Below are 27,408 nucleotides of genomic sequence, written 5' to 3'. Positions count from 1 at the left end.
ATCGCATGATGAGAACAGAAGGGGGATTTGAATGGTAAACAGCTGCCTTCAATGTATCTCTAAGAAGAAAACTCATTTAATTTGAACCGACAAGTTCTTAATACATTTTATTTGAACCTCAATTATTTTATGGAAATGTTATCTTTTTTTCGATTATTAAAAAAAACTCATGAATATTCAATTAATTATGTTTTATAATATTTATATATATATAATTTTATCTTTTTTTTTTCTCTGATCATATACAATATATAGGACTTTATTTTAATATATTTTTTAAATAAATTAATTTTAAGAAAATAATGGATTTTTTATTAAAACATATCCTTTCTGTTTTCCTAGCTTGAATGTTGGAATTGAAAGGTGTATATGTCTCTTCTCTTTCCTTGGGTCACTATCAATACCTACCATAATTTTTTTAGTCTAATTTTAAATGGTATAATTTAACTAGTTAGATTTTGAATTTATTTTTTAAAAGTTATTTTTATAAATCTCAAAACTACTAAAAATTCATATAATTATTTATTTTAAAATCCATAAAATTAATCCAAATAAATAAAAACTAACTTAAATATTTACATTAATAACAAAAAAATATATCTTCCAAGTCCATGAAGCTATGTTTCATAGGATAAGAAGAACTAGCACATCCTACAATACTTAGGTGAGATTTGATCGGTTGATAGTTGATTTGTAAAGTATATTTTATTTGAAAATATATTAAATTAATATTTTTTTATTTTAAAAATATATTAAAATAACTTTTTTTTTTTTTTCATCCTATGGTTTTGTATATCTAATCTACTTCCTACCGAGAGAGAAGAAAAACTTGAAATAGCATCCTATGGTCCAAAACCGCGGGTGAGAAACGTGTTCGTGTTCTTCTTTTTCCTCTCTCTCTAGGCAGGGCAGATCAATTTGTGCTTCTATAAGACGGGACGGGCTGCATTCCTATATATCTAGGCAACAAGCGAAGGAAACAAATTGCAGAGAGAGGAGCCATGGAACCAGCAACACTTGGGAAGTCTCTGGCGGTGCCCTGCGTTCAGGAGCTGGCGAAGGAGTCGCCGGCCACTGTCCCAACAAGATACTTGCGTCTTGATCAAGACCCGCCAATAAAAAACAACACTGAGGTGGTTTCCTTGCCACAAATCCCAGTAATTGACATGCGAAGATTAGTTTCTGAAGAACAAATGGATTTAGAGCTGGATAAAATGGACCATGCATGCAAGGAATGGGGTTTCTTCCAGGTTATTAACTGTATTTGTGTTTGTTTCTGTAATTAACCAACATGTTAGCCACAACTCAAGATCATTAAGGTGTTCTTTCAAATCGATAAATTCTGCTCGATCCCTTGTGTTTCAGCTGATAAATCATGGAGTGGATGATTCATTGGTTAACAAAGTGAAGGAAGGGATTCAAGAGCTGTTCAACCTACCAATGGAGGAGAAGAGCAAGTATTGGCAAAGACCAGAAGAAATGGAGGGATTTGGACAAGCTTTTGTTGTGTCTGAGGAGCAGAAGCTTGATTGGGGAGATATCTTCTACATGATCACTCTTCCAAAGCATGCGAGGAAACCCTATTTATTCCCCATGCTTCCTCAGCCACTCAGGTCCTCTCTAGCTCTTTCTCGTTTTCACAATTCCTTGCCTAAGGGAAATTAAAAAAAAAAAAAACACAATCTCTCTCTCTCTCTCTCTCTCTCTCTCTCTCTCTCTCTCTCTCTCTCTCTCTATTAAAAACCTATAAATTTTACTAAAATCTTCTTATCATGTGAGTTCTGTGTGATTCGAAGTGAGAATTAAAAGTTTAGGAAATTTGATGGTTTTTCTTTAAAAAAAAAATTATTTAATTAACAGATGAACTAAATAATTGATTAAGGGATATTTTGATAGTTTATTAATGATTTTTTTAAAAAAATATTTTTTAGTTTAGAAAGATATTAAAATAATATTTTTTATTTTAAAAAATTATTTTTTATATTTATGCTTAAGAACAATTCAAAAATATTAAAAAAAATAAACTTTTCATGAAATGAAATGATGCGAAAGAATACAATTATACACTGATACATTGATAAGTTAATTAAATACCAAAAAAAAATAAAAAATAGTGACCTAGCTAACTGTGAAGTTGAATATTAAAAGGTTGAAGAAATTTACGAGGTTTGTTTAAAAAAGTATTGTTGAGGGTATTTTTAGAATAGTGATTATGAATGTTTTTTTTATTTAAAAATATATTAAATAAAGGTTGAATTGTTTGGCTTGAAGATGTGCATGATTTTTTTTTTTTAATACACATATAAAACATGTAATTTTTACTTTTGTGAGGAGCGTTTCATGTTTTAAAATAATTATTTTTTTAAAAAAAATCACCACCTCCAAATCAAATACTATTATGTTTTCATGTGTTTCATACAATTTAAATATAACATACAAATTATGAATTTGAATAACATTGAATTGTGTTCGCTTTCATGGGAGGACTGACCCCAACCTCTGTCGGTACGTTACCATATATTCTTGATTAAAAATGTAATAGTTGGGGGTAGGGCAAATGAGTTTGGTTGGGCTTCACAATAGAAAAATCAAACTGACAGCAACTTTCACGTGTGTAATTATAATTGTTTTTTAAAATATTTTTATTAAAAAATATATTAAAATAATAATTTTTATTTTTTAAAAAAATATTTTTTATATTAACTTATTTTCTAATTTGAAAACATAAAAAAATTAATTTAAATGAAAAAAATTTATTTTTTTCAAAAGCATTTTTAAAACAAAAAAAAAACAAACAAGACCTAAATATAAACTAAAAAATAAAGATTATAGGTGCAAAATACGGATTGAATCTTCCTAAAATATTTAGGTAGTGTTTATTTTCCATTGTCTTTTGTGTTTGTGGTAAAACAAATGCACTAAATTTTTTTTAACAAATTAAATTATGTTTTGTACTGCGGGACCCATTAAAAAATTGAGTTTGAAATGCAGTTTTTATACAACAGTTTTTATATGTTTTTTTAACCGAGTTTCGTAAAACTCTGTTTATTTTTACATTTCACAAGCATTTTTGAAAAAAATTAAAATTTTTTTTTTTTTTCTTTACTTCAAATTAATATTTTTTTGTGTTTTCATATCATTTTGATGCACTGATATCAGAAATAATTTTTTAAGAAATAATAAAATATTATTTTGATGCATTTTCAAGTAAAAAAAACACTTTAAAAAACAACCGCAATCACATTTTCCAAACACAATTGGTACCAAACATTTTATACATATTTTTTACTACACATAAATTTCAATTATAATTTTTACCAAATACATATCTAAATCCAACTAATTATATTTTTTTAAATTTTTTTTTTTAAATCACAACTATAAAAATTACATCCAAAACAAACAAACTCTAGCTTGGCCTCTATCTAAGACATGCTGGTGGACTCCCACAACAAAACAACGATTTAGTATTTTTTTTTCTAACTTGGCCTCTGCAGCTTAATTGCTAATATAACAATATATATTCAATAAGAAAATGTTTGGTATATTAGATAGTATTGATTAGTCTGAACTATATAAATAATTGTTTTTTATATTTGGTATGTTTTAAATTAAATTTAATAATGTATTTTATTTTATTTTATATTTAATAAATATTAGATGAGACTTGATTCATCTGAGATCTAGACTATCCAGGTTTAAAAAAAAAGGGTTGAATCTTCATCCAAATATAAGAAGCATTGGGTTTATTTTCATAAAGACAATTTATTTTATTTTTCTAACGTGGCCTCTGCTGCATAATTGCTAATATAAGAACATATATTCGATTATTGAGTTTGTGCTCCTCGCCGCAGTCTATATTCAATTATTTAAATTACCTTTTTACTAAAAGACATACTTAATTAATGCTTTTGACGTGGTTTTTTGTTTTTTCAATAGAAATGATTAATTTTTTTTTTATTTTTAAAAAAAAATAAGCATGTTTTTTTTAATTAGTAAAATAACATGGAAATTTTTTTATTAAAATAGTATAATTTATATATTTCATGATTTGAAAACGCAACATTAAAACTTGTTGCTATTTAAAAACATGACATTTTAATATATATATATATATATATATATATATATGAAATAGACTATACAAATTACGATGAGATAAAAAAAAAAAAAAAAAAGAGAGAGACATAAGATGAGTTAAGAAATTGATATGAAGGCAGAAATTTTGAATGGTTTATCAACTTTGTATTTATTATATTTACATGTAGTTTACAACCATTTAAATTTTAAAAGAAAAATACAATAAGATAAGAAGTGATATGTACAACTTTAAATAGAGATAAACATTAAATTATGTGTTACTAATATAGCTTACAGAAAGTTTATCAATAATAGCCTCCTTCAAGCTACTGGGAAGATAATAAACCATTAGTTTATCTTTAAGAGAAAGGGAACGTTATGAAGAGAGTTTTTTAGTGAAGATGTTTGAAAATTTTGCTAAGATGGAGATGTATTTATTTTGTATATCTCTGATAAAGATCTTCTCACAAATAAAATAGGAATTTATCTCTATATATTTTGTTCTAGCATGGAAAATAGGGTTAGAAGATAGTGTTAAAGCACTAATATTATCAACCCAAATATAAGGAGTTGTAAGTAAAGATAAATGAAGTTCTTTGAGTAACATTCTCAACCAGTAAAGTTCAACTACTACATGTGCCATTGATCGATATTCAACTTCAGTGCTTGATCTTGGCAGTCCAAGAAATCAAACCCAAGTCTAAATAAATACAATATCCCGAGGTAGATTTTCGATCATCTAGATTATCAACCTAATTAGAATCACATAAACCATTGAGATGAAGTGATCCCTTGTTAAATTAAAGTCCAAATTGTAGAGTACCTTTAAGATATCTTAGCACCCTTATGAAACTCAACTCATTAAAGACAACATGTCTAGATATATAAACTTTGTTAGATTATTGACCCAGTTATCGATAACCTTAATGATTAGAACTATATCCAGAAAATAATTATTTTTTACTTCTAAAAGCAAGTTTATATGCATTATAAAACCTAAGTAAGGAGAAACATAAACACTTAAATGTTTTAAGTAGTGAATAATCTGGTTGTTTGTTTAATAAAGTGAAATTTAGAGATTTGTTGGACATAATAGGTGTAAGGAGTATGTGTATGAGGTAAGTAGCTGTGAAGAATGCATTTGCCCAATAATTAAAAGACGGGTGTGACTGAGCCTAAAGAGTAAGACCAGTATTGGTGATATGTCTTTGCTATTTTTCAAAGATTTTATTTTGTTCTGAAGTGTAAGGACATATGAGTTTATGAAGAATTTCATTTTATGAGAGGTATTCCTGAAAAACAATAAACAAATACCCACCACCATTTTCAGTTAACAGTTATTTGATAGTATTTAAAATTTGATTTTCAACTAAGCTTTTGAAACAAACAAAATTGCTAAACAACTCTAATTTTTGTTTCAATGGGAACAACCATGTAAATCTGGAAAAGTCATCAATAAATAAAACATAAAATTTACAACCATCAACTGACGTAATAGAAGAAGTCCATATATTTGAATGAATCAATTCAAGGGGATGACTAGACTTATTATTGAACTAAAAGAAATGAAGTTTATGACTCTTAGCTACCTGACATGACTTATACAAGGTCTGAGATTTTTTTGATCCAAAAACGGGTGATAACAAGTTCTTGACTAGACTAGAAACAATGGTGTTTGATGGATGACCTAACCATAAATGCAAACACCTAGGAGTGCAATAAAAGAATTTCACATGGCAGTCTTAGAAGATGACTTGCTAAATTATAGCTACTACAGGAACACCGGATATAAACTAGCTTTACTCGGCCCTTGGAGGAGAATTTTCATGGTCTGCAAATCCTTCATAAAGAAATGAGTTACTATGAATATAAAATAACAGTTGTTATCAATGCAAAAATGTTGAATAGATAATAGGTTTGATGAGGTAAATGCACAATGAAGAATATTAGTTAAAAGAAATATTAATTTAGGTACATCAAGCATAGAGGAACCAGTATTGGTGATATATATAAACCTTCTTCATTACTAATTGTTACTTTGTCATTTTCATGATATGGTTGCTGGTGCAAGACTAAATTTTGAAGTTTAAAAGTGATATGATTATTTTCACCTTTTTCATTGCCAATTGTTACTTTGTCATTTCCATGATATGGTTGCTGGTGCAAAATTAAATTTTGAAGTTTAAAAGTGATATGATTATTTGCACCACTGTCAAGATACCATGGCTATTCAGGTTCCTGCTCCTCATGAGTATAAGTTGCCATTGTTGCTAATTGAGTAGGGGGATGCCTGCATTGATAAGAAAAATCCATGTGGTGATAACAATCAAGAGTCTGATGATTTGTCTTTCCACAAATTCGATAAGAAGAAAATTTGTTTGGAAATATAGTGGACTGTGGTTTTGAGTCGGGAGCGAAAAAGGTTGAATTAGGATTGGATCTTGATAATTAATGATTTTTTTGAGTAAGAAATCTTGGTTTCTTATTTACTAGTTTTTGCTTAAGAGTAAGGAAAGCCAGCTAAGTAATATTAGATGATTGCGATTTGTTTTTTTTTTTTTCTTCAAATAGTTGTTTGTAGTTAAGTAGTTCAGCTTGAAAGGCATTAAAGGTGATTGGTTGGTCTAGGGTAACAAAGCTAAGGGATGTGATAAAAGAGGTGAAGATGAGATTTAATCCACTAACAATATATGAGATAAGGTCTTCATTGTCAACTAATTTTGTTACTGCTAAGAGTTGATCAGATAAATTTTTTATTGTGAGCAAATGATTATAATAATATTTGTAACCTTGTTGTAAAGTTTGAAGTTGTCTTTTGAGATGACTGATTCTTGAACGAGATAAAGGAGCAAATTTGGTAGCTAGAGCATTTCAAACCTATATAGATATAGTGAGTCCATGCATAGTGGAAAGAACTTTCTCATCCAGGGTGGCATTTAACCATGCCAAAATAAATTGACCCTTCTTCTACCAAACTAGATATGTTTGATTAACATCAAAGGTTGTTTTGCTGGTTAAATCAACAAGGAATTGAGAAGGAGATGCCTTAGAGCCATCAACAATGCTTAGAAGGTCGTGACTTTTCAAGGCTGGTATGAACTGAGTTGTCCAATTCAGATAATTATGTCCTTCAAGTTTGATAGACACTATAGAGGTGATATTTGGGATGATAAATAAAGGTCATGCAGAGGAAGAGGCCATAATGGATCGATAGAGAAAAAGAGCGTAAGCTTTATAGCTTTGATACCAAGTTAAGAAACTTATATGAATGCGAAAATACTGAATGGTTTACCAGCTTACTATTCATTATATTTATTGGTAGTATACATCCATTTGAATTTTAAAAAAGAGATACAATGAGATAAGAAGTGATATGTACAACTTTTAATAGAGATAAACATTATATTATATGTTACTAAAAGAAAGTTTATCGCTAACAGGATGTACATCAAAGTTTCAATTATGATACCACTAGTATCATTAAAAAGATTTCGACAAGATTAATTCAACGATACAAAAGAAGATCACCGATGATGACCAAGTGTGCCTCACTTGTCATCCAAAAGTTATAGAAGTCTCACCTGCCTTTGGCAGCAATTATAACCCACTCTAATCATTATTGGTCATTGATTTTGTCTAGTCAAGATTTTTTTTATGGCATTGATGTTTTCATAATCAAAGCTTTGTTGTGTCTTCAAAACCTTTTCCCTTTTTCTCTCTCTCTCTTCACTTCTCATTGTAATTTGTGAAGAGATAAGAGAGAGAAAAGGAAAGAAAAAACAGCATTGAACCCATATTAAAGCTTCAATTATAACAATATTAATATCATCATAAAAATCTCAACTTGACAAATCTAACAACACTAAGAAAATCACTCACGATGATTGGAGTGGACCACACTTGCTGCCAAAGGTAAGTGAGACACCTGTCACCTCTTTGCAGCGAGAATGACATACTTCAGTCATCGTTAATAACTTTTAATAATGTCGTTGAATTCATTTCATCAAGATTTTTTTTATGATACTCTTTGTCATAATTAGAGTTTCAATGTGCATCTAGTATTTTTATTTTTATTATTTTTATTATTCTTTTTTCTATCCTCTCTCCTTTCTTCACATCATAATTTGTACCATTCATTTCATAATTTCTTTAAAATATCACCTTTCTATATATATATGCGCACTACTTCACCAATTTTTTAAGCTGAGTTATATTTTTTTAATAACTAAGGCAATGTGTACTTTATATTATCCTCTTTCGCATACATGCAGAGATACTTTGGAAGCATACTCGGCGGAATTGAAAAATCTTGCCATGAAAATCCTCTATCTCATGGCTAAAGCTCTAGGAATGAAACCCGACGAGATAAAAGACATGTTCGAAGAAGGATGCCAGATGATGAGGATGAACTATTACCCACCATGCCCACAACCAGAGCTTGTCATGGGCCTGAACTCTCACTCTGATGCTGTTGGCCTCACAATCCTCCTCCAAGTCAGTGAGGTGGAAGGGTTACAGATAAGGAAATCTGGGAAGTGGATTCCTGTTCAACCACTTCCCAATGCGTTCGTGATCAACATTGGAGACATGTTGGAGGTAATAATGCATGCTTGTGCTTAGCTGATCCATATCATCTCCTTCTAGCGTTAGTCAAAAAAAAAAAAAAAATTGCTCTGTAGATAGTTGTTAAGAAAAACAATTTTTTTTTTTTTTTTTGGGCAGATTGTGACTAATGGGATTTACCGTAGCACTGAGCATCGAGCAACTGTTAACTCAGTGAAAGAGCGAATTTCCATGGCCACCTTTTATAGCCCCAATCTAGATGGAGAACTGGGTCCTGCGCCAAGCCTTGTTACTCCAGAGACTCCAGCAGCATATAGGAGAATGATAGTGGCGGATTTCCTAAAGGGATATTTATCACGTGAACTCGTTGGAAAATCATATGTTGATGGCATGCGGATTCAAAATGGAGGTGACAAAGACAATTGATCTCTTCCCACTTCACCTTGTCCGATTTCAAGAAACCAGATGATTAAATAAGTTGAGTCTATCTCCATGTCTAATGTGATGCGCATACTTGTATCATTGCGCACTACTTCTGATACAGTGAACGGCAAACGCCGCCTATTATTACCGGACCAAAAGCTTGAAACACCTCCGTAATTTGCTCCACTTGTGACTCGAGTTGACAGCAGTGGAAGACAATGGCTTGAATTTTGTAAGACATTTCTCGCTCTGATGTAGATGCATCTGCATTTCATTCAAGTTGCGAGAGGCCACAGCAGAATAAAGTGCAAGCCTCCTGAATTGACCAAAAATCTTCAACTGGAAGAGACAATACACTTTCCTTCACTCCAAAGGCTGAACAATCTTAGCTTTAGATGTATTAATCTCATCCAACCAGACACTTCAGCAAGATGAGGAGGCCATAGACTAACGTGACACCTACTCTAGAATTTCTCGTCTCCCTTTTGTAGCTCAGCAAGCCTCTAATTTCCATAAAGGCGGAAACTGAGAGCCTATTTCTCTCCATGCATTATTCTCCATCCCACCAGCTAATACATGAACCCGACCATTGACAAAATACAAGTCATTATCTAATTCGGCTACAGCTAAAAACTAAAATAGGATCTTCCAAAAAGAACCGACAGTCTCATCCTTCAGTATATCTTTACATAAGCTGACAGCTATTGAAATTTGAAAATGCACCTAGTACTTGCAAGCAGGAGATTATCATCATCGCATCAAGCAATGGGCTCAATGGAATTTGTCACAAAACAGGTAATAAAAAATAGTAATATGCTCTGTTCTGCCAAATCAGAAGCCAACTAACATTAGCCCTGCAACAAAATTTATCTATCAGACCTAAGAATCATGCTATTAGAGAGAGAATAATATAAAGAAACTCCCTGTGCCTGTGTGTGAGAGAGAGAGAGAGAGAGAGAGAGAGTATTAATAGATAATGGCACAGGAGTGAAAAGAGAGAAAAAATAGAAATTTTATATCATCTCTATCAGCTAAAGACTTTCAGAATCCATTAACAATTTACAGAACCTGTCAAATATAATACATCTACCCTGTGATACACGGACCGATGGCTTCATTCCCCACTCCAAATCTATTTTATATTAATCCATTATTTCTCCAGTGCCTTGTAGCAAGTAATCTTTCATGTTCAATGCTCGAAGAGATCATAATCCTTACAGCTGGCATCAACTAGATCACTATTGTCTTCGAACCTAAAAGAATAAAACAAAAGGGATTAACAAAGAGAGCAATGAACAACATAACAAGATACAAGAACCTTTTGACAACCCAAAAAAAATTGAGGAAATCAGCAGGCAAATACGATTAACATATCTGAAAGCAGTTATCTCAAAAGTAGAATGTTAGGAAAATTAGAACTTGCAGATGTCATTTGCCCCCATCTACAACTACAGATACCAATATAAGCATCTGAGGGAACATTTCTTGTATTTGATTAGAATCCCAAAAAGACATTTTGGTGGTACACAAAACTGAACATACCAAAGAATTTGATGGAAGATTAAAGGGAGGGTGATAAACAGGACACTAGAAGGCAGATCATTGATGAAGAAAGAGTTAAAAGTGGTGTTTTGTCATGCTTTTTGACTCGCATATTTCCCCGTTAATTGAACAAAGCCTAAAATGAGTTTGGAAAACAAGAGATTTCACTTTTGAGCACTTAACAAACAGAATTTACAATTGCAAAACACCATATGAAACTGAGTAGAAAAACACCAAAATCAAATGTCCATGCCAACAACTACAAGAGTAAATCCCCACGTGGGAAGTAAATAAAACATGCAAATATATCCAAGAAGGCCTAATCTCTAATGCACATAAATCCTCACAAAAACCATACCAAGTTCCCTGCAAGACTAAAGCCTTAATGAATTCCAGAAATCAATACCTGCATTTCACTTTCCCTAATATTTGCATGACAAAAAAAAAATGAAAACCTTAACATTCAAAAAATCAGCAGGAAATACACAGGGCAACAAGTCTTATACACCACATATGTTATTTGGATGAATATATAGATGTGTACAATTCACCTTCATTATTAATTTAGAGTTAAATGACTCCACAATCATAGCCCACTGTAGCGCCTAGATGTTGAAAATATCAAATATTGTGCGGAAAAGGTTTTAAACTCATGTTTACTCAATATGAATCTTTGATTAGCAAATTACCATTGAAAACCAGAAGCAAAGGAAATCTACTAAAATCGCCATCCTGATTGTGAGCGGTGCTAACAGTGAAGATAAAAAAAAAACTTATATTTTAGTCAGACACGACCTTCTTCTCTGCAGAGCCACAATATATATGAGCCCTAAAGTTCTGAAATCCATGACTATGGAACCCATAGAGCAAATTTCATAAAACACACACACACACACTAAAAAAAAACTCCCCTCCCCTTTGCATGTGTGCTATATAGCAAAGGGAAAGTGGCCTCCCCAATTCCACTTGATTCATCTAAAGCTGGGACTAAAATTTTAGGAACAAGCAGGTATTTAATTCTGTTACCAAAAAATGTTAGGAATCAGCACTAGATGGCACAGCAAAAACACAATTTAGAGAACCCTAAGGAATTTCCAACACTACCAAAAAACCCATAAGATTAAAAACAAATGCTCATTCAAAGCATAGAAACCTCAAACTCACCCCTCCTCTTTTTTTTAAATAGTAACTCACTCACCCCCCTCATTAAAGAACCACAATTCAACATAAACATGTAAAGAAAAAAATACAGAAAACTAACCTCAAAAAAATGCAAGATTTAACGATAAACCCAGAAGGAACTCAAAAGGGGTCAAACACAGAAGGGCAAAAAACAAGGTCACAAAATCTCACCTTTTAACACTCTGAGCCTCCATAAAAAAAATAAAAACCTGACTAAAGGAAGAAACGAACAATATATTTCTTTTACCTGCAAATGAAAAGGGAATTACTTAGTGGGGTAAGTAACCAGCTCTCTGGGAACTGATGCAGCATGAGAGAGACACCATGAAAGGCACGGCCTTGGAACTTCAAACAAAAAAAAAAAGTGTTTTTGCTTTTTTTGGAGAGAGAAAAATGGTTTGTGCACGAAATCCAAGATACACGAAAGGAACCTTTTCTTCATTTTTTTTGTTGTCGGTTTGAAAATGAAACGCCCTGTCCCTGCCTCCCGCCCCCGCCCTGATTTTTATTCTTCTTGACACGTTGCTTTGACTGTGAATTACACGGACCAATTAGAATGATTGGTATTTTTATCCTCTATTCATATTACTTTCTACTTTGGTCCTATTGTTTAGAGTCTTTCGATATTAAGAACATTTTCAATTATTTTCAATACTTGTAATTTTTCTCGCCTTTTCCTCTTGATTGCCCAACAATCATTCTCAGTTATTTTTTAAAGGTTTTTTTATTTAAAAATATACTAAAATAATATTTTAAAAAAAAAATTAATTTTGACATCAATATATTAAAAATAATTAAAAACATAAAAAAAAATTAATTTGAAAGTAAATAAAAAAATAAAAAATATTTAATTTTTTTTAAAAAATATTTTTAAAACGCAAAAACAAACAGCAACTTAGTTTAATTGTAATGACTTTCAATCATTTTTGTTTTAAATAATTGTTGAATTCAAACATTTTTCTATTAGACCAAAGTAATTTAATGGTTGGATTTTTGTGTATTTATCGAAACCTCATTTATTGATTTGACTGGAAACAAGAGTCCATATATTCTTAGAATATCTATCAATATATCTTTATATTTTACATTATTTATCAATCAAACCTTTCAATAAAAATAATAATAAATATTCTCTAATATATCTCTATGCCAAATTAACTTTTATTAATTTTAACAATCGTTTGTGTATAGCATGTTGTTGATTGCAATATAAATTAATAAAAGTACTTCCTCATACTAATAAAATAAATTCATATACATTAATACGATCATTAGAAACAAGAGTTATATTTGATATATATTAAAACTATTATATTTATTGCATGTAATTGTATATTTACAAAAAAAAAAAGAGAGAGAGAGAGAGAGAGAGAGAAATTTTATATATACTTGAAAAAGATATTTTTTGCAAATTTACTTATGTTAATGACCGAGCATCACCAAATAATTTATTAGAGGTACCAATTGGGTCTATTATGACGTTAGAAACTAACAACATCCAAGAGAAATTGATTGGGCTGATTGTAGATATTTGGATTAAAAAATTGCAAATCTATTGGACTAGACTTTTATGTAATGTTTGGTCCATATCTGGAGTTAGAGTTTTGCTTCTATTCAAACTGGACTGAAAACTAGGTATCTCAAGATTTTTATCCATACATGGTATGCCTAATAATTCATTTAAATAAGAGAGAATGACTTGTTTAAAGTCAGACTGAAAATTATTATGTGAGTTTTTTACTTGTTTTCTTATGAATTATACATTTTTTATTTAGAAAAAATTCATTTTCTACTAGGAAAAGCTTAGCAATTGCAATTATTTTGGCAAGGTTTTCATGTCATTGTGGATTTTTTCATTGGTAAGGTTTCTTTATCATTCAATGACACTAGAGATGATTTTAGGCTTATTTTTTCTAATGTATAGTTTTAAACTATCAAGCATAATTTTCAATTCGATTATTGTATTTGTCTAAATTTTACCATGAGCTTCTAGAGGCCTTATTTTATATATGAATAAAATTTCATAAAGATCAAAGATCGAGATGGCCTTGTGATAAGGTTTAGATGTTAGTATGCGGTTATTATATTAGTTTTCTTATTGATATAGGATTATATTATCTATTTTATTTAGAACTATTTTTATTGTTTTTCAAGCATTGTTTCGGATGTTTTACCTAGTATAAATAAGGTTATTTAGCTTGTATTTGAGTTTTTTATATATGAAAAAAACATTAATAAGAGATTGATTGGTTATTCAAAAGAAAAAAAATCGTATGTTAGAGTTTGCTCTTACTCTTGGTTCATAACAGAACTTCGTTGACTTATCAAAAAAATTAACCAAGATTTGTGGTATCTTCTATACTTCTCGTTTGTGTCTCTTTATAGGCATTGGGTTAGGGTTTGATTACTTATAGTCTTGGTATCCCAGTACAAATTATCAATGTGCTAAACATAATCACAATCCTAAATTTAGCTTTCTTAGGAATGGTCAATTCTGTCACACCCGGACATCGCGACGATCGATTAAAAAATTATTGCTCGATTGGAAACAATAACAGATATCTAACATCTTGTTCTTTTAGGGGAATATTGTCTTGTTTTAGTAGTCGCCACCTAGTATTATGGTTACTAGAAACCCTAACTGGTCAACAGAGATTCTATGGTCCGGGACTGGTTACGCGAAAGGGAAGATGTTATCACCTCTTAAGCGTCCTACCTGAAGTGGACTGTATTGCTAATTTTGTCTAAAATTGCTAAAGGTTTGTTTGTGTTTTTTTCTTATGGTCATCCTATAATATTCCTGACTCTAGCGTTAGTGAATATTCACCTATGAATATTTACAACCTTGACGTTGGTAAATATTACTAGGGGTAAGAATTTCCGGTTCGGTCCGGTTTTGGGCCAAAATAATTAACCAAATCGAAATTTTTTTTCTTCAAGTTTTTGAACCGAACCGAACCAAAAACCGGTTCGAACTGACCAGGTTCGGTTCGGTTCGGTTCGGTTTTTTTCCCTTCCAAACCAATTTAAACTGAAATTATTTTAATTAAGTTTTTATTCTGAGTTTTTTCACTAACCATATTTTTTCAAGAATTTTATCTTCGTCTTGCTCTTAATTTCACAAATCTGTGCTATTTTTTGAGAAATCTTGGCTTTCTCAACATGGCTTTTTCTTAAAATGGTTGGGCATGTATGACAAACAAAAGGAAAGAACAGAAATCATTTGAGTAGAAAAAAAAACACAAAGGGAAGATCAAAAGATAGTTTACATAGATCCTCATCTGCTCATCATCCATCGAGTGCCAAACTTGATTTTGAATTTTTGTTCTCACAATACCAACATCAAGGAGAGCACAGGGAAGCGTTTTACTGGTTCAACATGATAATTTTCTTTGGTTACATGTGCATAAAAAATTATACAATAATTACAGGATTACATGAAAAATAGAAAGAAGGATAAAAAAAAAATTAAAAGCAAAAATAAAGAGGGATATGTCTCCTATAGAATGAATAAAACAATTAAAAGTAAAATTACAAAAGTGAAGAGGGTGGCGTGCCTTTCAAATAGGAGGAGCATGGAGCAGAGCTTAACAAATAAAGGAGCATGAAGGAGAATGGAGCAGAGCTTAACAAATGAAGGAGCATGAAGGAGAATCAAAAAGTAAAGATGCAGGGAGCAAATGGAAAGGACAGCTGGAGAGATGCAGAGAGCAAAGGAGGGGGCGGCTGGTTTTGTTTTTAAAGGAAAGCTAATTTAGGTTTAGGGTTAGGAAAACATGTTATTTATACCCGTTTTTTTTTTTTAAGTGGTGGCTTGGTTGAACCGGTTCGGTTCGGTTTAATCAGTTTTAGACTTTACAAACCGAAACCGAACCGAACCGGAATTTTTTTGTAAATTTTTAATCGGTTAATTCGTTTTTTTTTTTTCGGTTCAGTTTTTTTTGTTATTTTTTTTTGTTTTCTCGGTTTAATCGGTTGTTCGGTTTTTTTGCTCACCCCTAAATATTACGCAATCCATAAAATACGCTATAATTCCTGACTCTAGCACCAGTGAATAAACCCAAAAAAATCTAGATAAAAAAAATATTTTTTATTATATTTATTTATTTATTTTGGGTGGGTCTGGCCCAACTTTGTTATTATTATTGCAAATTCAATCACAAGCCTGGATTTAGCTTTATTGGTAAGGTTTAATTTCACTATGGGTTTCTAGATCTTTATATCCATAGAGTTTCTAAAAGTTGGTATCATAACAAAGTTTTAGGTTATATTCTTTTATCTTTTATTTTCCATGTTATTTCATTGTTGTCACATCTCGAACCTAGTTGCAATAAAAAAAAAAATTAAAAAGATTTTTTGCGATATGGTTTTTTACAGTTTAAATAAATTAATTAAAATCAAAATCACAAAATTAGGTTAATATGTTTTTCAAAAGTGAGTCAACATCCAGCAAAGTGACGATTCAAGGTGAAATCTTTTTTAAGAGAGGGGGGATGATGTGAATCAGTGAGCATCATTATAGGATCCATTAAAGGTAGAAGTTGGTCCTATTACAAGGTCCGTAAATAAAATGATCCAAGAGAAATTGATTGGGCTGATTCTAGATATTTGAGTTAATAAGTTACAAATTTATTGGACTAGATCTTTGTGTATTATTTGGTCATATCTAGATCTACATGTGGATTTTTATTGTGATTGTAGTTGAGTTGGAAACTAAACATCTCAAATTTTCCATCCATATATAGTAAGCCCATTAATTCATCAAGACGAAAGAGAACAACATGTTTAAAGTCAAGCCAAAAGTTGTTGTACGAGTTTTGCTATTTGTTTCCTTATGATTTGTGGACTTTCTATTTAACATGGATTTCTTTTCTACAAGGAAAGTATAGATGGCAGAAATTAAAATTATATTTTGTAAGGGTTTCCATGTCAACAACTTGTGTTTTATTTTATTTTATGGAATTGCTTATTGGTAAGGTTTTCTTATCATTCAAAGACACTAGAAGCGGTTTTTGGCTTATTTTTTAAAATACATAATTTACTCTATCAAAAATAATTTTTAATTTGAATATTAGATTAGGCTAAAATTTTACTAGAGGATTTCAGAGGCCTTGTTTTATAAATGGTTAAAATTTTATAGTGATCAGAGATCGAGAAGGCCTTGCAATAAGGTCTAAAAGCTACAAATAAAATAAGACCTCAATATCTTGAATTATCCAATTTAATGTCTCTTTAATCGTTTTTAGCTCTTGACTTTGTAATAAATCCAATTGGCACATGTAATGGATCAAGTGGTGTTGCTTGATGGTTCTCATAACAAGAGAGAGGGGAAGAGAAAGAGGAAGAAAAGAAAAACAAAAATAAAGAAAACAAATGAGACCTGAGAGAGAAAAACCATTTTTTAAATATTTATTAAAAAAAAAACAACATCGATGAATTTTCATAAATTCCATGTTTAGCGTCAATGTGTCTCCTAGTTCTTAGAGACTTATTTAGGCCTAGCACAATGATTTTGATTAAAAAAAAATTGAAGTTAATAATAAGTCAACAAGTCTTCTCAAAGTATGAACCGACATTGGTAGAAGTAGCATTATGTTCAACTTCTACTTTTTAAAAATATAATAATAATAATAATAACAATGGTGATGATGGTGGCGGTGGTGATGATGATGATAAAGGTCAAGATACATAAAAAATTTGAAACTAAAAAAAATCATTGAATTGCGAGACTCTTGATTCAGAGTATGATGCTAACTAAACGAACATTCATTAATAATAAATGACTTGCGAATAAGTTTTAGAAAATAATATATACTATTAATGGCATACATTAAATAGATTTGAAAGAAACACATATATGAAGTAATCTTTCTTATAAATGATGCAATAAGAATGATTTTCATTTCTCTTAAACATAACCAACCACTTTCTCAAATCTTTTGAACCAATATATATTTTAGGACTTTTAGTCTCCTTAAAGATCTAAGTGATGACTCTATTTTTATTATTTCCCTTTAATTTCAAAGGTCTCATTTATGTTTGTCAGGTGCAATAAACTTCAGAACATGTTGTTAAACTCAATAAATGAATTTTATCTCAAAATAACAACCCAATCCCTACTTTTTCTTGTTTTTGGTAGTTAACTCTTAAAAATTTTTTATTTAAATATTTTTTTTGGTTAAATTGATTAATTATGGATGTGATTGCATTTTATGATTATCGTTGATATTATTTTGATTTTGTTGTTTTAGGATTGTTGATTGGTTGACTTTATATTGAAAAAGTTAAATTATCAAATTTAGTTTTATGAGGATTGAATTATTGTTGTTGGATTGTTGAAGTGTTTTTTCTTTTATTTTTATTTTATTTTCTTGATATATTATTTTTCAATAAAATTATTATTTTTTATAATATCATATATCTATTATGAGAATTTTCTTTCTCTGTTTCTATTTGTTAAGGTTCAAGTTATGAAAATAAATAAATAAATCATTATAATAGATATAAGATATTATAGAAAACAAAAAAATTAATTTGGATTTATTGAGTAATTTTGACCAAGTTTAAAAAAAGTTGACGTCTAGGAACTTATTAAAGCTTTCTAATATAATAAATAAATTATATCTATTATAAAGGACTAGGACAATAATTTTTCAAGTAAAAAAGTATTCGTAAGAAAAAATATAGGGACAAAATTAAAATCTTAAAAAATTTTGAAGGATCAAAATAATATTAGTTAAAAAACATTTTGTGGGCTGTATTTTTAATTGTGTTAATTGGTATGAGTGGCTTTTTACACCCATATCTCTACCCTCAAACAAGAATAAAATCGCAACAATATCAATCATAAACATAGAAAATGATACTTATCAGTCAATCCAATCAAGTAAAGAAAAAAGTATGTGTCAACATGTTATGAAATTAATGGCTAAATTGAGGAAGCACTAAAATTTATTTCAAGAATTTAGGATGAATTTTAGTTTATCCCTTTAAAGTTTATGTGCTTTCCCTTCATTTTTGTTATGAATAATAACATAAAAAATGTGTAAATTTAATTTGTTTTGAAAATGTATAAAATATCTCAATATAACTTAAATGTTTTTTTTATATATATTTGTGCATGATGTGTATATGCATAAAATATGCATTTATTAAAAACAAAATCCATGAATTCAAATTTCTTTTGTGTGTGTGTGTGTGTCTATATCTATATATATATATAACTAAAAAAAAATGAAAGCCTCATTTGTTTAGCGGAAAGTGGTTTTCCTGAAAACCACTTTCCAAACTTTCTTGTGTCTGATTGTCATTAGAAAAATTGATCAATAAAAAACATTTTCCAGTTAAAGAAAAATTTGCTTTGATTTCCAGGAAAATGTTTTCCTTTTATTTTGGACGAAAAACACTTTCCAGAAAATTATGAAAATTTTAGAAATATCATATTATTTGTTGATTATAACAAATTTAGTCCTCAAACTTTTGATTGCTATATATTTTGTTTTATTTTTTTTTTAATTTCACCTCTTAGAATTTAATTTAATTTGATTTTTATATTAACTTTGATCCTTATTTTTATGATTGTTATTTGCTTTTCTCTTATTATTTTTTTAATTAAAATTTTTTATCTATCAAATTTGGTCATCATTCTTTTTATTGTTACTTGTTTTATTTGAAATAATTTATGAAATTGTAATTATTATTATTATTTTAATTTCACCATCTTTTAATTTGTTTATCTATTAGATTTGATCTCCATTATTTTGATTATTTTTTATTTTATTTGAGATAATTTATGAAATTAATTTTTTTTTTAATTTCATTCTCGTTCAACTTTTTAATTTATAAGTTTTATTCCTTATTATTTTAATAAACTTGAAAAGAAATATTAATAAGTTATTTTTCAGCTCACTTTTTATGACATAACAAAATACTGAAAAGTGTTTTCCAACTTATTTTTCATGACATCACTAAACATCGAAAAATAATTTATTTTTCAGGAATTTACTTTTTAAAAAAAATCATTTTCTAAAAGAAAACTAATTTCTAGCCAAACAAACGGGACGAAATGAACATAGAAAAAAAAATGAGAAATTCAAAGACCTGCACTACACGTCTAGTATTCTTATATATTTGTGTGTAACTGTATAAAAAGGACGATAAAAAAAGCTCCAGGAATTAATAAGGGAGAACATAGATGGAAAGAGAAAACGAGAAAGAGAAATAGAAGATTGAAAGAGAAAAGGAAAAGGAAAAGGGGTAAGAACAATCTGGCAAAACTTTTGCAATATTAATCACTTTTACAATCTGGCAATTAAATAACACAAATTTAGTATCTTTGCAATATCAATCACACATTTGTAAGTTTTTTTTTTTTTTTCTCATGATTGAGAAAAATATATATATCATTCCATGGTGCCATTAATCATTTTAAGTATTTTTCAACTGAACACCTCTATAACACTTCAAACCCTGGAAAAAGACTCGAGTATTTTCCTTCTTTCCTTTTTTTTTTTTTTTTAATGTTCTTTTTCTTCTTTCTTTCTGTTTTTCTTGCGTTAGGTGAATAAAAAGTCAAACACGAAGAGAAATTAATAAATCGAAAAGCCATTGCTGAGTTCACGGCGAGCAGCAGCATATCCCTCCTGTCGGTTAGGACTTCATATTTCCACGGATATGCAGTGTATGCTGATCACAAAGTGAACCTCTTAGTTCCAATCAAATTGGAAAACCTCCTGGTTTCCAGCTATATATGCTTGTTATCAGCGTGAAGCAAGGAATAAGTACCATGCTTGTGATCTCTTTTTTTTGGGGTTGGGTTTGTTGCTTATGAACACATGCAAAACAAGTTTTTTATCAGTATAAAAAACCCTCTAATTTCTAAGTTAGCAAATCATAATAGAAAAATAATGTTTAATAAAGAAAATAAAGAGTGTGTGTGTTGTAATTGTTATGTGTGGTGTTGTATAATGATCTATGTATTGTTAGTTAGTAACTTCAGAAATTTATATATCTTAGGTCATATAAAATTATCTCGTGAAAAGTGGAGCCTCAAACATTCAAATATAGTTTTGGAAAAGGTAGGTTTTATACCAGCTATGAAAAAAAAAGGTATGTATTAATAATTATTGGGCCCACAAAATATACAGCGAATGAATTTCGTATAAAAATTGTAGATAGTTAGGTTGATGCAAGCATAGGTTGTGATAATATTTTCTCTCTCCCTTGTTGGGCTTGATTGGGCTACATTTGATGCTAGTTAGATCAATTTGTCTCTTTTCCTTTCCCTTATATTCGTTTTCTTTTTTTTTTTTCTCTCCTCTTAGTTAGGCCTTAATTAGGCTTGGTTGGATTGAAATTCAAATTTGAAAAATAAAAGGCTACATGTTTGTTTTCTGGAAAATATTTTCGAAGAAATTACTTTCCAAACTTTCTTGTGTTTGTTTGTTATTAGAAAAGTTGATAAACGGAAAATACTTTCTAGTCAAAAGAAAATTTGGCTTGGTTTTCAGGAAAGTGTTTTCCTTACAAATTTCACTTTCTGAAAGTTGTGAAAAATTTAAAAATATCATATTATTTGATGATTATATCAAATTTTATCCTCAAACTTTTGATTGTTGTATATATTTTGTTTTGAATTATTTTTTAATTTCATTTTTAAAATTTAATTTTTATATTAATTTTAGTCTTTATTTTTATAATTATTATTTATTTTTTATTATTTTTTATTAAAAAAAATTATTTATTAAATTTAATTCTTATTTTTTTAGTTTTATTTATTTTATTTGCTAAATTGCAAAGAAGAGAACAAAAAATGTCTGACGCGTGTTGCGAGGAAATACTTCCAGTGGATTCACGATTACACTTTAATGGCTCACTATTTATATGTCAGTTTTTCTCTCCCAACCTCTAACCTTCTTTTTCCAAAGATTAATAAGAAGCCTTAATTGGGCTTTATAAGGTTCCTTTTTTTTTATTTTTTCTTTTCTCTCTTAAAGCAGTAGGGTCTTAGGGCTTGGTCGACAATAACATGAAATTCAGTTTTTATTTGTTAAAAGTAACTTAAATGTAATGTTTCTTATACGATTCATGGCTTACTCAATATATTAAATAGATAGATATATTTTTTTTATATTTAAAAAATTATAAATAATCACGATACATTTTAAACGGTCATTAAATATGAATTACCCTATTTGGCCAGTTTTATTTTAAATCAATTAGCATATTCAATAAATAATTCTATACTTATACTTTGTCAAAACCTAATTCAATGGCTATATTTCCAAGGACGTGATATATATATATATATATATATATATAAGCACTTATTTAGTGAAGAACAAGACAAGATAAATTTAATAAGAAGGTACCACGCAAACATGTTTTATATGATTTTTTATAAGTTACACACTCAAAGATTTTTTGGTGTTTAGAAATGTAGTAATAATTACTTTTTAAAGTGTTTTTTATTCGAAAATACATCAAAATAAAATTTTTTATTATTTTTTAAAATTATTTTTGATATCAGCACATCAAAAAAAAATCTAAAAATACCAAAAAATATATTAATTTAAAGTAAAAAAATAAAAAATAAACTAATTATTTTCAAAAATATTTTTAAAACACAAAAACAAATAATAACAACCATCTAACTAATAATTTATGGCAAAAAAGAAACTGCACCTATTTCCATTAATTTCCACCGGTAGACCTTAAGGAATGTAGACGTCATTCCTACATAAATGGTCCAAACATGTTTTATATGATTTTTATAAGCTTAGCAATTCAAACATTCCAGGGGTGAAATATAATAACAATAATTTTTTAAAGTGTTTTTTATTTAAAAATATATTAAAATAAAATTTTATTTATTTTTTTTAAAAATTATTTTTAACATCAACACATGAAAAAAATATTAATTTAAAATAAAAACTAAAAAAAATTAAATTTTTTAAAAACATAAAAAAGAAAAAAAAATACCTTCGCAGCAACCATTTAACTGATAATTTATGGCAAAAAAGAAACTGTACCTATTTCCATTAATTTCCACCATTAGACCTTAAGGAATGTAGACGTAATTTCTACTTAAATGTTCAACAACTACGTCCAGTTTTCTCATACCTTAAGTCATCAAATAATATATTTCTCAATAAATTAACAAAGTTATTATTAGACAGCTCACCTTCCTGTATGCTTTAAGGGTAGATATAATTGGGTTATTATTATTATTATTATTATTATTATGCACTAAATATGAGTGTACAGACAAATTAATCATCCACCCTACAATAAAGATTGTACTTTTTACGAATGCATGCATTTGAGAGCATATTTTATTTTATATTGTAGTGTAATGATTATTTTTTAAAGTATTTTTTATTTGAAAATATATTAAAATAATATATATATATATATAAAAAAATATATTTTTTATACCAGCATATTAAAACAATATGAAAAAACACTCAAAAAAATTAATTTTAAATAAAAAAAAAAAATTTCAATTTTTTTCAAATAAGCTTTTCAATACAAAAATAAATAGGTTAAAGAACCTTAGATTAGCCCCAAAAAACTATTATTAACAAAAACCTCTAAAACTTATGGGAGTTTAACTATAGCTCACGACACAATTTTATAGCGGATTGCTATAGTGAAATTATCATGTTGCTCTTGAATGAAAAAAGATAAAGCCTTGAGGGTGGGGTGTTTTGGTTGTTGTCATTGACTCATTGGTCATTAAAAGATTCTATTCAAGTGTTTTAAGTCTTTTTAATTTTTTTAACATAGTAAAAGTATTTTTTTACCTTCAAAATCAAGAAAACTTAGAATTATTGACTATAGTTTTCTTGACTTTTTGTAAGTTTCTTAGCAATAAAAATACTTATTTGCCCCTAGGGTCAAAAATTTGTGGGGCTAATAGATAAGGGTATTTTTTTGGTATTCAAATATTCATGTTCAGTGAAAATATATCTTTAACCTTGAAAAAGACAAAAAATAAGCTTTGTATTTGAGACTATTTTTGTCTTTCACACGAGTATTTTGTGTAATTGCCAGGGTCATAGAGAATTTATTTTCACATTATTTTTTAATATTTAAATGAAAAATGTTGGCCCATGTTCAACAAATACTAGTGAGTAGATAGCATCCGCGCCATTCAGGCAGCACGTGTGACACCACCAGGTAGCCAAAATTAGCATTTCGTCATCTCCCTAGATGCGCCACTGGGTCCTCTTTCATGTGGAGTGGCACATCATAGGTTATAGTGGTTAGATTGTCATTAGTGATCGTTTGATTTCCCTCCTTCTTTTCTCTCTCCAAAAGGTAATGTTCATCATCGTCCTCTTTGTTTCTTACATTTTAATTCCAATCTTCATTCTCTTAATTTCTTATTTCATTTTTTTTCATTTATAAAAATTTTTTTCTATTCAATTTAGTTCTTCAATTATAATTTCTCATACATTTTTTTTTTTTTACTTCAAGTCCTTATTATTTTAATTTCTTATTCATTCTTATTTCTTTTATATAAGTTTTTTTTTTCAATTTAGTTCTTTAATTGCAATTTCTCATATGTTTTATTTTTCATTTCGTTCCTTTTTAAAAAAAGAAATTTCCTTGGCATTTTTGTTAAAGTTTTTCTAGCTTTCAATTTCAACCTTCAATCAAACTTTTTCTTATTATATTTTTTTTCAATTTGACTCTTATTCTTTTAATTTATTTTTTCTTTAATTAAAGCTATTTAACTCTCCAACTGAAAATTTGTATCCCTCTAATTAATGTTTTTTTTCACCCTCATTCTTTTTAGATCTTCTTGTGTAATTGATTTTTTTTTTTAGTTTCATCTTTTGACATTTAATTTATTGGGGGTTTGACTTTGTATGATCTTATCTTTCTGAATTAGACTTTTTTTAATATTGATTTCATGATTATCTTCAAGTTTTTTCTATAAATTTATCCTGGTATCATGACCTATATCATGAATTTCAGATGCATTTTTTGAATATAAAGTTTTTTATGCAAATGAAGTTTAAAATAAAAAATACTCGTTTTTAAATAATACTGTTGATGTGTTCAGCCTTACGTAATATTTTTTATAGCGTGAGTTTATTCATTCAATTTTATTTGTATTTATCTTTTAAGTCTTGAGTTTTTTAGGATGTAGATTTATCTTTTATTAATTTAAATAAATAAATTTCTTAAACACAATAGGATGAATGTCTCATTTTATATGATTGATTATCTTGGTTTGCATTCATTTCTTAATTTTTTCAAATTTTTCTTAGTTATTGTTACCAACATTTTTTATTTACATAAATGGTGATCGATTTATTTAATTAAATGCTTGCATAAACTTCTCAATTTATATTTTAAATTTTTTTGTGTAAAAAAACACATTGAAGCAATTTGCATACCCAGTATTTTTTGGAAAAAAAATGTATAACCAGCAGCAAAGCACGAGTTAAATGGCTAGTAAACTTCTATTTATATATACACGTGGAATACTTAAATATAATGATCTATCAAATAATAATTATTAAAACAATTTAACCTGCTAAAATATATAAAAACATATAATCTAAAGTTTTCAAAAATATTTATATATAACAATTAGAAACATGATTAAGAATTCCAAAATGGATAAGAAATAATAAATTCAAATAATAATAATAATGTCAAAATAATATTATCTTACTAAAAAAGATTAAAAAAAAATGGTAATAAATTTGGATATATACATATAATTGAGAATTTTCCCAAAACAATTATAGGTCAATGTAACATAATCTTATTAAAAAAATATTAAAATAGATATTAAAGACACAAATATATCATCATGAAAAAGCACGCAACAATACAAAATTATTTAAAAATCAACCAATCAAAAAGAAAAATAAAGCATATTAATTCCTTTAAGAATATGCTTACACGTTTGCCTGTCACAGTTTCCATTATTAGCAGAAATGCTAATTGTGTGGAACATAAGTTAGCCTGGAGTGTGTTTGGTATTAAAGTTGTTGTTGTGGTTGTGGTTGTGGTTTTAAAAAAATTATTTTTAGTTGAAGTTAGTTTGAAAAAAATATATGTTTTGGTTAAAACTATGGTTGAAATTGAGGTTGAACAAAAAATAGTTTAATATGTTTGGTTAAAAAAAATGTTTTTCAAATTGAGGTTATAAAATAATTAATATATATATATATATATATATATATTAATGATTTTTAATTAAATATTATAGATTTAACTACTATTATTACATCATGAAATAAATAATATTGATATTAAATATTTTTTATTATTCCATTAAACAATATATGCAATGTCATCACATATGAAATCTATCCAACAAGGACTATATTTTCCATGGATTTTTTTAAGCGTGCAACAACAAAAACTGAATTTTTTGTTACGTCATCAAACAATCTCCTTCTAATTTGTCAAATAAAACACAATTAAAAAAAATAAAAATTGATTTTTTTTTAACTGGGTCGGACCCGGCAAGAACATAATTGGAATTGCGATCAAATTTCATAAATGTTATGTCATCATGCGATATCCTTCTAATTTATGTAGTGTTATTAAATAATATTAAATATTAGTTTTTTGAGTAAAACTCAATTTAAAAAAAAAATTTACAATTTCATTACGTACAAAAGTCATTCGACAAGAACTATAGTTTCCATGATTTTTTGAGTGTGCAATAAAATTAGGTATAATATTATTAGGAATAAAATTGAGATTACAATACGAATAAATTTAATTCACCTTAAACTAATTTTTTTTTTTAAAAAAAATTATTATTCACGTGAACAGTGCAAATGAAATCAATTAACTGCACTGGTTTTTCAGAGGAAAAAAAAAACTAAAACTAAACTTTTCACGTGAAAAGTGCAAGTGAATTAATTCACTGGCACTGGTTTTTTGAAATATATATATATATATATATATATATATATCTGATTTAAGTTTAGTGAACAGTGTAATAGTGGAGGCATGCTCCACTGTTGGGGTTCGTCCCCCATGAGAAGTAGCAAAATGTTGATTCTTCAAAACATGCGGTAACATAGCTGGTCCTACTAGCTAGAAGCAGTTTTTTCTACGTTACCAAATGTCATTAGTGTGGCTGTAGGTGAACTTCATCCACAGTCACGTTACCAAACGAACACTAGATGTTACTTGTGATATGCTACGCGAGGCCACATATGTTTTTTCTTTAAAAAATAAGTAAATATATTTTTTTTATAAAAAAAAAATAACAATTGTTATAAACTTTAGTGGATCAAATATTTTGGTTTGATTTTGATTTTGATTTGATGATAAAAAAGACAATAAGGGTACATAGATCAACTTTTTTTAAAAAAATGATTACGATAACTTAGAAAAAAAAAACATTTTTCCATAAAGGAACAACTTAATTAAATTTTAAATTAATTAAATATGAAATGATGAAATTGGATAAAAAGATGATAAAAAATCAGCTCAAGTCAACCCGAGATAGCATGACAAATATGTAACATAGATAATAAGAGGTGAGCCAATACGGTTAGCCTACCAATCTCATAGTTCAAGCCATAAGATCGAAATAACTTGATAGAAAAAAAATTAAAAAAAAAAACACAAAGC

At 28.4% G+C, this 27,408-nt stretch overlaps 1 protein-coding gene and 1 long non-coding RNA gene across 2 annotated transcripts; one reads left to right on the top strand and one right to left on the bottom strand.

The window, feature by feature from the left end:
• The first annotated feature begins 803 nt into the window (after positions 1–803).
• LOC118057965 (protein SRG1) lies at positions 804–9,398 on the top strand. Its single transcript, XM_035070700.2, has 4 exons — positions 804–1,250; positions 1,366–1,613; positions 8,352–8,676; positions 8,803–9,398. Exons 1-4 carry the CDS (start codon positions 1,002–1,004, stop codon positions 9,067–9,069), a joined length of 1,089 nt encoding a protein of 362 aa, XP_034926591.1. The 5' UTR covers positions 804–1,001; the 3' UTR covers positions 9,070–9,398.
• Positions 9,399–10,054: 656 nt separating this feature from the next.
• Positions 10,055–12,273, bottom strand: LOC118057966 (uncharacterized). The gene is made up of 2 exons (XR_004689063.1): positions 12,038–12,273; positions 10,055–10,319 (listed from the first exon to the last, which is right to left on the bottom strand). It is a non-coding gene; the product is annotated as an uncharacterized lncRNA (long non-coding RNA).
• Positions 12,274–27,408: the final 15,135 nt, after the last annotated feature.

The sequence above is a fragment of the Populus alba genome, chromosome 1 (genome assembly GCF_005239225.2).
Source record: "Populus alba chromosome 1, ASM523922v2, whole genome shotgun sequence".
NCBI classification, from domain to species: domain Eukaryota; kingdom Viridiplantae; phylum Streptophyta; class Magnoliopsida; order Malpighiales; family Salicaceae; genus Populus; species Populus alba.
Note: the sequence above shows the minus strand (reverse complement) of the source record. Positions and strands in the feature narration are given on the sequence as shown.

Bases quoted from the DNA above. Each gene is read 5' to 3' on its own strand.
- LOC118057965 (XM_035070700.2), top strand. From the start codon at position 1,002: ATGGAACCAGCAACACTTGGGAAGTCTCTGGCGGTGCCCTGCGTTCAG. The intron at 1,251-1,365 runs GTTATTAACTGT...CTTGTGTTTCAG, and splicing joins AGGAATGGGGTTTCTTCCAG to CTGATAAATCATGGAGTGGA. The intron at 1,614-8,351 runs GTCCTCTCTAGC...GCATACATGCAG, and splicing joins ATGCTTCCTCAGCCACTCAG to AGATACTTTGGAAGCATACT.